We start from the raw sequence: 15027 nt of genomic DNA on the forward strand, positions 1-15027 counted from the left end.
AGCAACAATATCTTTAGAATACAACGATGTTAAACAGTTTTCTGTAGGTAAAAATGGACTTTATTGATGAATAAGATCGAATACAATGAGCTGAACTAGATCGAGTGATCAAATGAGATCCGTAAAGAAAGAATCTAAAATTGGGATGAGAACAAGGTCGTGTAGCTCTCTCTAGGGTTTTCAACGTGTCCTTCTTCGTGTCCGCTCTCCTTCCTTATAGTAAGTCGACCTCGTGATCTTCGTAACTGCTCCGCGATCTCCGGGACTGCTTCGCGATCTCCGGGACCTCGACTCCTTCGCTTTCGAACTCGATTGCTTGCTATGGGCTTCAGTTCCTTACGGCTCATACCTTTGATCGCGGCCCATTAATGTATTGACCGAAATTGAGTCCAACAATATATAGCCGTTTGGCATGAGACAATATCTGATAAGTTCGGGGCATACATACTTTCACCTTTCATCTCTTGAGTTTTTTCTTCTTTTAGTCTGCATTAGTTGTGAGATACTTGTCTTCATATTACTAATGGAGTTGCTCTAGGCGCATCTCCAACCCATACATATTTTTTTTTTTATAATTCCCACAAAAATAGAGTAACTCTATTATAGGGTAAGTTTTGCTCCTCTATAATAGAGTTACTCTATTATAAAGTGAAAAAGTGAAATTCCTCTATTTTCTCTTCTATCATTGGAGCAAAATTTACCATATAATAGAGTTACTCTATTTTTGTGGGAATTATAGAGGAAAAAATAAGTATTAGTTGGAGATGGTCTAAAGTACCCCGTTGATCATAGATTTCAACTATCTAATCAATATATTAGTAATAATTTAGTTATCATTATTATAAGAAAAATAAAAAAAAAGTAGTGGTCTTGACTCTTCACAACAACAAAGACTGCTTACAATTTTTCTTAGCCTAACATGCCACCGATGAATGCACCTAATCCTATAAACACCGGCCATTGCATGTCGCCTCGTAATTATGATCCGTCTTATGTCTACGAATCATTATTTTCATGATAAATTTATATATTAAACAACTAATCAAAGGTTTTTTGTAGTCGTCACAACCATTAGTCGTCACAACCATTAACAATATGTATATACTTATTACATGCTGTCGTGAACATTTTGTGTATAGTTCTATCCATTTTCGGTTCTCATTGAAAGCGTCGATTTGATGACGTGGATCTAAAGTGCGTGAAAGTAAAACCTTTGCTTGTTGATAGAACTGAATGTTCACACTAACATAAACAAAAAAAAAAACGTGAATTGGTGGCCTAAGTGCCACTCAACACTACTAATGAACCTTTGCCTAATTCAGTGCTTAACCCTTCACGGGTTTCACTTTCCTTTTTATTTTCTACTTTTTGCTTTGAATAAAATAAAACAATTTGGAATTAGTACTTTAATCATAATAATACATCTCTGTTATTTATGCAACTAAGAATGATACAAGATCTAACAATTAGATTAATCGAAGCAATAATATAAATATGCTTGTTCTTTGAAAATATGTACTAGAAGAAGCTGTCTAATTTAATACAAATAAAAATAAACGTCATGGAGGGTTGACTTCTGGTACATAGATCTAGGTGAAGATAATATTTAGAAGATATGGATTAAAAGTAGATACAACAAAACATAAATTAGAAAAAAAGAGAGATTTCTATTATTTTGCCATCACCATGAATAAAAAAATTTAGTTGATTTCATTTCTGAAGGAATTTGGCAGAGAAATGCAGAATGTCAGGTCATATGTACTGCAGCCAGCAGAGTGAACCGTCAAAATGCTATTGGTTGTTTTGGAAATATTATAATAATGAAAAGTGGATCAATATGTGCATAAAATTTCGTGGAGTAAACCAAAAAGATTAACAACCACCAACCTTATAACCTCTCCCTTTGTATATATAAATAAGCAGCCCCACCATCGTCTTCTACACTGCCTCTCTTCTCTTTTCTCTCTCTTGTTAGTTCACTCCACATAATAAACACCAAAAAAAAAAAAAATTCTTGAATTAGGCTTGTTTCTTGATTGAGTTATTGGGTTCTTGAATCGGGCTGTCTTCTCTTGTTTACTATATTTAGTGTTAATAATCATGATGAGTCAAGATCATGTTGGTAGTGACCAGACGCAAATCATAAAGGGTAAGCGTACGAAGCGACAGAGATCATCGTCGTCGACCTTTTTGGTGGCGGCCGCGGCGGCTACCACCAACACCTCTTCAAACTCATCAGCCGGGGATGGCGGCGGAGGGAGAGCAGTTTCCGATGAATACAACTCGGCGGTTTCGTCTCCAGTGACCACAACTGATTGTACCGAAGAAGAGGAAGACATGGCGATTTGTCTCATCATGCTTGCGCGCGGAGCGGCTCTTTCGCCAGATCTCAAGAATTCGAGAAAAGCTGATAAAACTCTTTCGTCGGCAGAGAATTCGAGTTTCTTTGTCTACGAGTGTAAAACATGTAGCCGGACGTTCTCGTCGTTCCAAGCTCTCGGTGGACACAGGGCGAGCCACAAGAAACCTAGAGTGTCGATAGAGGAAAAGACTAAACTACCCCTGATGCAGGCCAAGTCTAGTGGGTCAGAGGAAGGGCAAAAATATAATTTCAAAGTGTTTGGTTCATCCCTAGCTTCGCTGTCAAGTAACATCATCATCAGCAAGGCAAACAAAGTACACGAGTGTTCGATCTGCGGTTCAGAGTTCACTTCGGGACAAGCCCTCGGCGGCCACATGAGGCGGCACAGGACAGCCACCACTGCGGTAATACCGGTCGCTACCACGGAAGTTAGCAGAAACAGTACAGAAGAGGAGACTGAGAATTTGAGCTCTTACATTGAGCAGAGGAAATATTTACCGCTGGATCTTAATCTACCGGCACCAGAAGATGATCTAAGAGAGTCCAAGTTTCAAGGGATTGTGTTCTCAACCACACCAGCGTTAATAGATTGTCATTACTAGTTGTTTGTAGTTGAATGTTTAGTTACATGATAATATATTTGTGAATTCTTCTTCTATTACTATATTGTTGAACTGGAATTATTTCCAAAAATTTAATCAAAGTATCAGTTGTTTTTTTTTAATAGGAGGAAAATGAAATGTACAAGTTATAATGAAAAAGAAGGAATAATAGTAGGAGTTAAGTAAAGGGTTGTGTGATAGTTAGATGATCTACTTGTTGAAGTAAGAATAGTTTGAGTAAGCAAGTGGTTTGTGTTCATGGTTGCCTTTCATTCACGAAAAGCAAGTGACTTCCAAGGCATCTTTTCTTTCCCTCTTTTTAAGGTATATTTTATTATTCTTTTAAACAAAATACAAAATATGAGTTTTTTGTAACATGTGAACCAAGCATTGTATTGCTTGTAGACGCCTCTTTCCACCCACGATTACGCAGCCAACGCTATATTGTGTTCTACTACTTCAAACAAAATATGTTATGGCATAAAAATTTATAGAAAATCTAGAGAAATAGAGGTGTAAAACATTATAAAATACATATAAAGCACTTTAAATGTTTTAGTTGAAAATAATATTTAATAAATCTTATTTTCATTTGATATTTGACTTATAGGTACCCGATTATAAAAGAAGCACTTTAAAATATACCAACTATTATTTTTTATTTTTTTGTAAATAGTGATGTCCCTGTTATGACATTATGTATAAGAAGCCCAACGCTATATTCCATCTTTCCCATTTCGTAATTTTATGGTATAAATATATTCATACACTAAATAGCATTTGAAATCATATTCTTATGTTAGTCACCTAATATACAAAAGTATTATTCACCTAAGATAATCTGACAAAGTACAAAATAAACCTCATTTTCTAGATTCCAAAATTAGTTTGAGATTTTTCTCAAAAAAAGAAAAAAGTTTGAGAATCAACTTATGATTAACTCAGTCACAATATTTAAAAGGGTAATTATTTAGTAATGAATAAAAATAATAATATCTCATTTTGAATTTGTGCTATGATGAACAATACTATTTTTCCAGCTCCTTTTCATAACAAGCAATTTGTAAATAATAGGGGTCGACACTTTGGTTATTTTATCGGTTCGGTTCGGTTCGGGTTCGGTTTGTTTGGTTCTAGTATTTTTCCAACTGAAGTAAACCATAGTTAGTGTGGTTCGGTTTGTGTTCGGTTCGGTTTGTATTTCGTTTGATTTGTATTCGGTTTGATTTATTTTTTGGATCGGTTTAATTAGATTTTTTTTAGTTTATTTTTTTTAAGAGAAATTATGTTTTACAACATAAATTATGTAAACATAAACTCTGTGAACTAAATTCAATATAAAACTCAAACAAAAACCTTTAAAAAATCACAAAAAGTATATATAAGAATTAAAACAAATGAAAGTTAACTAAGGTAAAAAAACCAACATCATTAAAATTAAAAAGCCTTCAATGAATGAAATATTTTAAAGCAAATATTTTGATGATTACATATTAGGTTAGAAGAATATATGTTAATCAATAAAAAATAGAAAATATGTGGTTTAGTATTAGAATTTTAGTATATTGGTATTACTAATATTTTTAATTTAAATAATTACTAAAACACATCGGTTTCTCGGTTTGGTTCGGTTTAAAACCGAACCAAACCGAACCATTCGGGCTGGAGAAATATTCAACCAAATGGTTTGAAATAGATTTTGGTTCGGTTTGAATCGGTTTCGGTTTAACTCGGTTTGGTTCGTTTTTTTTGCCCACCCCTGGTAAATAAGCATACATATATAATCCATTTATATAAGTTGGTTAAATAATCAGGAAAATGTTATATATACACACAATGAATTTAAGAAACAGAAAGGTAGTGTGGACTGTGGACACGAGATGGACGTGGTGACCGGCTTAGGACGTGTATTAGGTTCCCGGCCCTTTGGTTTTGGGTTGTTGGTCATCACATATACAATTTATCATATATGAATTATTTTAATCAATTATAACGGACTAACAATTATTATAACATAACAGAAAGTAGAAAAGAAAAGAAAAACTAATAATTAGAAGAAAAAAAGAAGATAAACAGTGACAGCAGAAACAGTCACAAGATTCACTCACCGCTTCACTCCTTGCTTCCAATGCTCCTCTAATAAATCTATTATTGCAGTTGCATTTACGATTCAACGTTATTATTGAAATAAAATGTATTAACATATTCTTGTTCTCGCACGATGTTATTTTGTCGATTAAACTATCTTTCTACAAATTTATTTTACAGATTAGTGAAAAACTTGTAGAGCTCCAAGCCTACAATGTATAGAATTAATAAAATCTGAATGTAGTTTCCTTCGCTTTCATTCTCAAAATCACTAAGTGAAAGTCATATGTACATAACTACATAAGCAATAAAAAGATGACCTGTACTAAGCCAAAAGAGACTAGAACAGTAAGTTTTTTTTTTACAGTAGACTGATATATTTGTTTTACCGATCCAGGAGTCCTATACATCAATAGTTCTTAAAGTGTACGAGTCAAGAACATTTGTTAACCACGTTTGGTAAAACATATACTAAGGGCATCCACAACCATGTTACTCATGGTTCGATAACCCAGATAAGTATTTTATATTATTTTATTATTTTATTTTTTTTCAGTTTAAAAAAAAAAAAGGGGGCCAATCGCGAGTTTCCATGCGGCAATGGGACCCGCGTACAGTGACGAGCCCGGCAGCGAAATAGTCCTTACCTACGGACTGCAAGACATAATTATGGCACAAATTCCTAATTTTTTGGTCCCCACATATTATAAAAATAATTTGTTGCTAAAGATTTTTTTGTAAGGATCAGCGTTGCAGCTGCTCTAAACAAGGTTAATAAAATTGAAACATATACCAAACATGTATTAGAGTTATGTATTGTTAGAAATGGACTATATCCATCGACAAGCCCGCAACAAGGCCCAAAAATGTAATTGAACTCGGTATAGGTAAGAAGAGAGGCGGTCGAGACGATTCAAGTCTGCTTAGATCACCTCCATTGGTTAGAACCCTTAATGAGTTCTTAAAATTAATTTATTTGTTAATTGTGTACTTTACAAAGTTTAGAATCTTTAATATTGTAATTTGTTTTGAGAAGGTCCATTGGGAGAACCCGCATGAGGTTTTTAATTTTTTTTTTTTAGAAATTAAATTATTAAATTTAAATTTTACAAAACTTATAAATTATTGGATTTCATAAAATTCAAACAAATATAACATAAAACATATTAAAAATAGAAATACACATTTATAATTAAATTTTTTAAACAAATATAAAAGAAATGTATAAATCTAGTTGGTACTTGGAAAACCATATACCTTCGTATCTGAAGAAAAGTTTCCAATTGTAGCCACCTTTCTTGAGATGGAAGTTCAACCATTTGAGTCAAATTCACCAGCCCTGCACAAAATGTTCAGGATCATGAACAGACTACTATAATAAAAAAGAAATAGTCAAGCTTAATATTCTAAAACTCAGAAATGCGACAGATCTCACTCAAGGAGCTGCGATTCATGAGGATACATTTCCAGACCTCTATGAGTTCCCTATTGATGTTCAGAATGTATCCAAAATAGAAGAAAATGACTCACCAGTGCATAAATAACGATGAGCCGAAGGAAAATGATTAATAAAAATATACCCAAATAAGTGTAACACATATATCCAGACATGCTCAAGATGAACATGTTTGCACATGTATCCATGGAATCCAAAGTTTTTTTAACACCTGACTCTGCAATGAAAACAAAAGAATCACAGATGACAATAAATGGAAGATTGTTTCATGCAGAGGATTACCAGTGATTGATGTGAAATTGCGGCGAGACATCCCTCCGAGTCCGAGGTAGTAGGAGCACTACAAAAGAGAAGTTAAATATTAAGAAGAAGCATTATAAAAGAATCATAGACATTGCAGAAAACATAGTGGGACTAACTCGCTGGTGAAGTTGATGAAGGAGCTGAAGCTACAGACCCAGAGAGGAAGAGGAGAATGATGATACCCAGAAGCAGAAAGTAATCCGTTTTCTTCATTGATGTCACATATTGTCTCTACCTTGAAACATCTCCGTGCTTTGATTCTAGGAACCGATGCTGCATACACAAAAAAAAAAAGATGAATACAATTTGATTCAACTTGCAATCAATCGAACAATAACCTCGCAATCCCTAATTTCGCTTCTCGAAAAAAAACCTTAATTATTACCCAACGAAACCAAATTTCAATTTCAACGAGATTCACAAACTTCGAATCATTACAAAAACACAAAGAATTCGAACCTTCAAGATGATTTCATGGATGGATTTGGAGAAGGAGAGATGACGAAATTTCTCACACAAAAAAAAACCCGACGAAGAGAGAGAGAGAGAGAGAGAGAGAGAGAGAGAGGACCAATAGAAACAAGAAGCCAATACGCATGTGCCAGGTAGGCGGTTCTTACCAATTTTACGTACCCTTAATTAAGCACCGGTTCTAACTAATTAATGCTTTTTTCATTTATTTATTTTCCATTTTTCCTTTAGAACTCCTCCTTAGATACACCGATGGAGGTGCTCTTAAGAGAAAAAAAAAGAAATCGGCGAGTTCAGCTATAAATGCGGTGGAATTCGCAAAGAGAAGACATTCACAAAAAGCATAGAAGCCGGCATAAAAATTAAGGTTTCCGTGGTTGCACCTTCTTCTTGAAGAATTCATAATTCTCTTACAATTTCATTATCTTTTTCTTTCATTATCTTTTTCCTTGTAATCAATATTTGATCTCTAAAAAAACATCTTTCACATAATCCACTATAAAGTTAATTGGCTGAATAAACACAAAATAAAAAATAATAATAAAGTAACTATATAATAAAGTGGTTGGTCAAGTGGCAATTTTGCTAAAAGTGGACCATTTATCCTTTCTCTATTGGTGACAGTGCAACAAACATGATGTGTACATAACAATTGATTTATTGTTACATTATAACAAAAAATATAATAAATATTTTCTTATTTTTCTATACTATAGGTCTCTAATAGAATATAACATGAAAATGGTAATAGTAATTTTTTTTTGATTATTTTTAGTCACTATCAGTGGAAGAAAATGTGTACATGAAAACAGTAAAAGAAGAAAAATGAAACCACCATAAAAATTAAATGGGGAAACGATGGGTGACCATAATGAGGAAGTAGAAGACGGAGAAGGAGGAAGGTGGCGAAAGAGAAAGAAGAAGGGAAGAAAAGAGAGAAGGAGGAGAAAGATGACGAGAAGAAGAAAAAAGAGGACGAAGAAGGAAAGTAAAAAAGAAAAAGAAAAAAAAAGAGGAGGACAAAAGGATGAAGAAGAAGAAAATTGTTGAGAATGAGAAAGAGTAAGAAGAGAAAAAAAAGAATGAAAATGAGAATGTGTTTGATTCTATTTATATTTGATGTTAGGAGTTTTCAGGCCCCTAAGACAAATGTTGTAGTATGAGTGAATGTCGAACCAGTTCTGAGGGATATCAAAGCACCGAGAATGCAAGTACTCACTTAATCTAAGTGCAACCAATGATTTAGATGAGTTTTAAACTACTACTACTACGAATACTAGAAAGTAATTACAGAATGATACTTTCTTGACTAAGGGAAAAGAGAACTCATAGGCATAGAGATTAGACCTTGGGTGATCAAGTATCGAACTAAGGATGGCAAATGATCAATCAAACTATCGACCTTAAGACTAGACACAATTCTAAGCAAGCTCTATGTCTAGATGAATGCTCATTTGCTAACATATCTCAAACATCAAATGTCTTTGGTTGAATAATGTGAAAGCAATCATTACTAACAAGTCTATAAGCTATCTTAGCACCTTTAACAACAAATGTCATTGGCAAAGTATACTAAAAGCCTAGGAGAGTTGTCTCAGGCATTTCATCAAACACCTTTTGGGTGGAAAATGCTTATTGATCAACTTTTGAGTGGCCAACTCAGAAGATGCATTATGAATACTCTACTAGTAAGGAACAAGAATGATCTACACTAAAACATCCTAGAACTAACCTAATCACCTTCAATCTCTCTAACCCATGAATTCAAAATGTGATTACTCACTAATCTCCATGATTCCTCTTAAACCCATATTGGATTTCAGATTAATCATGTAGAGAAATAGATAAGAAATCAACAAGAACACAAGATGAAAGCAATGAAATCTGAATCAAAAGAAGTTTTACTAGTTGTTCTTCAGAAAAGAGCTCCCTTTGCCTGGTGGCTACCAAAGGTGCTTAAAACATACGTTTTGAAAAGTAAAAACGTGCATAATGAAATGACCAAAAGGCCCTTGAGAAAAAATGAATTTGGCCAAACAAATAGACGCGGAGCGACCTCGGCACGTCGCTGCGAGAGGTCGCTCCCGGGTCGTTTCTTCGCGAGCGACCTGGCTGTGTCGCTCCCGGGTCGTCTCCTCGCGAGCGACCTTAGGGTGTCGCTCTAGGAGGTCGCTCCGAAGCGTAGATGGCGAGCGAGTTCATGGCGTCGCTCCGGTAGGTCGCTCCATGCATTGCTCGTCCAATGATCACCTTAATCACCTTTTTTGAGCTCCAAATGCACCCAAATGTCTCCAAGAACTCCATGTGGTACTCCAATACCTGATAAAGACTCATATATGCAAAATGCAACCTAAACGTGGCTAAATCCTAGTCTATATGATCAAAATGCACATGGGTGAATAGATAAGACAATAGAAATATGCAAGATATCAACTCCCCCAAACTTGTTCTTTTACTTGTCCACAAGTGAACTTTCTAGAATTCATAGAGAGAGAGAGGTTTTAAGGTGGGGAGCTCATAGCGAAAAGAAACACAACTAGCACTCAACTCAACATCTAATCCAACCTGAGCACACTCTCTTATTACACTCTAGCTTCTCTAGGCCTATCTCAACTCCTTTTTACCCTTATTCTCATCATCAAGCATCCACACATTCAAATCAACCAACTCTCACATTCATTAAGCATAAAACATTGAGTGAATTCTTGCAAATGGTCAATTGGTTCAAATCATTTGGTTGAGTAAGGGAAGGCTTTTATTCAAGTGGGTCAAAAGGTTCAAAATCCATGATCTTTTAAAGTGGTTTACTCTCAAAACAAGTAGCCTTGACATTGCACATAATATATCTAAGAAAGGGACCAACTCATGCATACAATGCTCAATCTCCATTGTTCTACCCTTTTCCCAAACATACAAGTTACACAATCACTTCCCAATGTCAAACCCAACTCCCATCTCTCACCAAAAGATCCCAAGAACACTTTGCACATAAAACACTTTTTCTTTGAAATCTATAAAGGATTTTCTCAACTTCCAAACAAATCTTAGCTCTAAACAACTTTGCTATCCCCCTTTTCTTTCTTTTTCTCTTTTTTATATATATATATATATATTTTTTTTTTTTGGACCAAGACTTTTCATAAACTCTAGCTAGACGTTTATCTATTTATTCTAATAAGATTATCCATTTAAACACAAAGAGTCAATTCTTTTCCTTCAAACTTTTCATGCTTCCAAACCATAGTCACAACACTCACCCCCACCTATAGCTAGACAATAGAGTGCCTAATCTAGCAAGAATGAAAATCAAGCATTATCGTTCCCGATACTCTCAACATTATGCACATGTAAGGCTTTCCGAAAAATGCTTCACTCATCAAATAATGAAAGCTCAAAAGGAGGGAAAGGTTTTGGGAATGGTGTACCACTCGAGTTTGTCAAAAAGATTTGCATAAAGGATGTGACAACTCAAGTGTGTATATCCATGACTCAGTACACAAGGGACCATAAGCAAGAAGCATTAAGTTCGCTCAGTTCAAACAAAGTTGTAGTTGGCTTCAAAGGTTGAGTTTCAGCAATCAACAAGTTTCAGGAAGAGTTTTCAAAGCTCGAAAGCATACAAGTCTTTTTGAGAGGTGCATAAGCTACTCAGGTGCAAAGTAATGTTCTTTACAAGGCATTTCAAATCATTGCTCCCAATGCAAGTAAATGCAACCTATATGCTCTAGACTCTCCCAGAAATGCAAATGATGCAAACTAAATGATTTTTTTTAAAATTTTTTTTTTATGCAAATAGGTATGCAATGCATGACTCAATGAAACAACATCAAAGCAAACATGATCAGATACTTGGTACCTCCCCCAAACTTAAATGACACAGTCTCTGTGTTGTCAAGGAGAGAGAGATACTCAAAAAGAGAAAACTAATATGCAAAAACGAAATGGTATATACAAGGGAAAGTAGTGGGTTACCTTCTATGGGGAATGAGTAGAGGGAGATGCTCCCTCCTCGTCGTCCTCAGGTGGTAACTCTTCAAGGTGCTCATCAGCAGGAGTGCCCATCTCTTCAATGTAGAAGACTTGCCCGAACACAGTTGGTTTTCTCATTTTCCCCTTGATGTCAAAGTGGAGGATGTTCTCTTTACCCAAATGGAGATCAATCGTGCCTTCCTTCACATTAACAATAGCTCCTGCTGTAGCTAAGAATGGCCTTCCTAGAATCAATGGGTCTTGAGGCTCCTCACCCATCTCAAGCACCACAAAATCTGTAGGTATCTCATACCTTCCAATCTTCACAGGGAGGTCCTCTAATATGCCCACATGGTACTTCACCGAACGATCAGCTAACACCAGAGAGAATCTACACTTCTTGTACTGAGTGAATCCAAGCTTCTTTGCAACAGACAAATGCATCAAGCTGACACTAGCTCCCAAATCGCAGAGACATTTCTCAAATACCATAGGTCCAAGAGCACAAGGTAGTGTGAAGCATCCTGGATCCTCTAACTTCTCTGGAACATCAAGCCTCTGAATGATGGCACTGCACTCATGGGTAATGATCATCATGCCTTCCATCTCCTTCTTCTTTGCAGCTACAACATCTTTCAGGAATCTGTTGTATTGAGGAATCAACATGAAAGCATCGATGATGGGCATTGCAACCTGAGCTTCACTCATTTGCTTCTCAAACAGAGCTTTGTACTTCTCTAGCAGCTGCCTCTTGAATGTACCAGGGAATGGAAGTTTGGGTTCATAGGGAGGAGGAACAAAAGAATTCTCACTTGCTGGAGCAACAACTTCACCATCTTTCACTATTTTCTTCTCTTCCCCAACCTTTCCTTTACCTTTGGCTTCCACAATCTTCTCCAAGATTTCATCATTGATTTTCTAATCAACAATCACCACTTCATCATCTAAGTTGATGGCCACCTCCTCACCTAGTTTCTCAGCATCCCTGGTGAGGGTTGTAGGAGGTAATTGCTTACCACTCCTAAAGGTGATAGTTTTGGCCTCTTTGGGGTTTTGGTCAGATTTTCCAGGTAAAGATCCTTGCTGGCGATTCTGGTGAGTGTTCATTGAAGCAAACTGATTCTCTAAATTCTTGAATGTAGAAGCAAGATGTGAAAATTTGTTGTTGAGCTCATTGTAGCTCCCTTCAATCTTGGAATGAAGGTTCTTCAACTCATAACCAACATGCTTCTCACTTCTAGTCTGAGACTCCAAGATTTGTTTCAGTAAGGTATCAGTGCTGCTCTCTTGAGGAGCAGAGGAACCAGACGAGGGGTTTTGTTGAGGCTGATAGCTGCCTTGCTGGTTGTTTCTAGGCGGATAACCACTCTGTTGGTTGTTGGGATAGGATTTCTGTTGGTAGTTGTTGTACTGAAAATTGGGCTCTTTTTTGAACCAGCTACCATTGTTGTTGACGAAACACAGCTCTTCCTGACCTTCCAAGCCCTCAACCTCATGGACAACAGGTGGATCTTTCTGCTTGGAGTTACCAACAAACTTCAGCTGCTCTTGGGTGGCTTTTTCAGCAATGAGTAGGTCGACCTTGTCTTCCAAAGCTTTGATCTCTTTCCTTGTCTGCTTATCATCACCCCTATTGCCTCTGTCGTGGTCTTCACTGTAGACTGCATCACTCTTCACCATGTTGTCAACCAGCTCTTCTACATCATCTTCAATTATTCCAAAGAAGAACCCATTGCTAGTTGTATCCAATCTGGCTCTGTACTTAGGAAGGGAACCTCTGTAGAAGGTACTGAGCAAGCTCTCCTTAGAGAAACCATGATGTGGGCATTTGGTTTGATAGCCTTTGAATCTCTCCCAGGCTTCACTGAATCCTTCCAAGTTCTTCTGTTGGAAACTGGAGATCTCATTTCTCAGCTTAGCAGGTCTTGAGGATGAGAAGAATTTCTCCAAGAATGCTCTCTTGCACTCATCCCAAGTAGTGATGGATTCACTGGGTACAGTCTTCTCCCACTAGCGTGCCTTATCCCCCAAAGAGAAAGGGAATAGCTTGAGCTTGAAGGCGTCTTCGGACACTCCATTGGTTTTTGACAATCCGCAGTAGCTGTCAAACTTGTCCAAGTGATCAAAAGGGTCCTCTACAGGCAAGCCATGATACTTGTTGTTCTCGATCACGTTGAGGAGTCCTGGTTTGACCTCAAAGTTGTTGGCTTCCACTGGTGGAGCGCGGATACCCAATCTCTGACCATTGATGTTTGGACGATCATAGGTACCAATGGATCGACCTGCTCGCTGTGGGTGTTCTGGCCCTTGCGGTTGATCTGCCATATCAATATCCAATCTCTGCAAGTGAGCCTGTTGCTCTTCTTCTCTTCTCGCTCTAGCACACTCTCTCTCTAAACCTCTGATATCTGCAACTCTTGGAACTAGGTTTGATGGACCCCTGCTCCTCAAGTTCATACACCTGAAAGTTAAAGGGAGGTGAAGAAGGAGAATCAGTCACAAAAGAAATTAAAAATGACTTAGTCTCAAGCAAGTGACTAAATCTCAATGTTGAAATCTACTCAGAATTTGGCAACGGCGCCAATTTGATGTTAGGAGTTTTCAGGCTCCTAAGACAAATGTTGTAGTATGAGTGAATGTCGAACCAGTTCTGAGGGATATCAAAGCACCGAGAATGCAAGTACTCACTTAATCTAAGTGCAACCAATGATTTAGATGAGTTTTAAACTACTACTACTACGAATACTAGAAAGTAATTACAGAATGATACTTTCTTGACTAAGGGAAAAGAGAACTCATAGGCATAGAGATTAGACCTTGGGTGATCAAGTATCGAACTAAGGATGGCAAATGATCAATCAAACTATCGACCTTAAGACTAGACACAATTCTAAGCAAGCTCTATGTCTAGATGAATGCTCATTTGCTAACATATCTCAAACATCAAATGTCTTTGGTTGAATAATGTGAAAGCAATCATTACTAACAAGTCTATAAGCTATCTTAGCACCTTTAACAACAAATGTCATTGGCAAAGTATACTAAAAGCCTAGGAGAATTGTCTCAAGCATTTCATCAAACACCTTTTGGGTGGAAAATGCTTATTGATCAACTTTTGAGTGGCCAACTCAGAAGATGCATTATGAATACTCTACTAGTAAGGAACAAGAATGATCTACACTAAAACATCCTAGAACTAACCTAATCACCTTTAATCTCCCTAACCCATGAATTCAAAATGTGATTACTCACTAATCTCCATGATTCCTCTTAAACCCATATTGGATTTCAGATTAATCATGTAGAGAAATAGATAAGAAATCAACAAGAACACAAGATGAAAGCAATGAAATCTGAATCAAAAGAAGTTTTACTAGTTGTTCTTCAGAAAAGAGCTCCCTTTGCCTGGTGGCTACCAAAGGTGCTTAAAACATACGTTTTGAAAAGTAAAAACGTGCATAATGAAATGACCAAAAGGCCCTTGAGAAAAAATGAATTTGGCCAAACAAATAGACGCGGAGCGACCTCGGCACGTCGCTGCGAGAGGTCGCTCCCGGGTCGTTTCTTCGCGAGCGACCTGGCTGTGTCGCTCCGAAGACGTCGCTCCCGGGTCGTCTCCTCGCGAGCGACCTTAGGGTGTCGCTCTAGGAGGTCGCTCCGAAGCGTAGATGGCGAGCGAGTTCATGGCGTCGCTCCGGTAGGTCGCTCCATGCATTGCTCGTCCAATGATCACCTTAATCACCTCTTTTGAGCTCCAAATGCACCCAAATGTCTCC

At 36.9% G+C, this 15027-nt stretch overlaps 1 protein-coding gene, 1 long non-coding RNA gene and 1 other non-coding gene across 5 annotated transcripts; 2 read left to right on the forward strand and 1 right to left on the reverse strand.

Annotated features, from left to right (window-relative positions):
* Positions 1–1859: 1859 nt before the first annotated feature.
* On the forward strand, positions 1860–3086 carry LOC106423907 (zinc finger protein ZAT5). Its single transcript, XM_013864657.3, has one exon. The coding sequence runs from the start codon at positions 2101–2103 to the stop codon at positions 2962–2964; it is 864 nt and encodes a 287-aa protein (XP_013720111.2). The 5' UTR covers positions 1860–2100; the 3' UTR covers positions 2965–3086.
* Positions 3087–4930: 1844 nt separating this feature from the next.
* Positions 4931–7431, reverse strand: LOC106423913. 3 transcript variants are annotated; one of them, XR_007322430.1, is made up of 5 exons: positions 7271–7431; positions 6928–7084; positions 6791–6848; positions 6310–6725; positions 4931–5109 (listed from the first exon to the last, which is right to left on the reverse strand). It is a non-coding gene; the product is annotated as an uncharacterized LOC106423913 (long non-coding RNA). The 3 variants fall into 3 exon arrangements; XR_001284751.3 differs by lacking the exon at positions 4931–5109 and adding an exon at positions 5172–5706; XR_001284750.3 differs by lacking the exon at positions 4931–5109 and having other exon boundaries at positions 6157–6725.
* Positions 7432–13061: 5630 nt separating this feature from the next.
* Positions 13062–13168, forward strand: LOC125586573. The gene has a single exon (XR_007323110.1). It is a non-coding gene; the product is annotated as a small nucleolar RNA R71 (small nucleolar RNA).
* Positions 13169–15027: the final 1859 nt, after the last annotated feature.

This window comes from Brassica napus, chromosome C4 (genome assembly GCF_020379485.1).
Source record: "Brassica napus cultivar Da-Ae chromosome C4, Da-Ae, whole genome shotgun sequence".
Lineage (NCBI taxonomy): Eukaryota > Viridiplantae > Streptophyta > Magnoliopsida > Brassicales > Brassicaceae > Brassica > Brassica napus.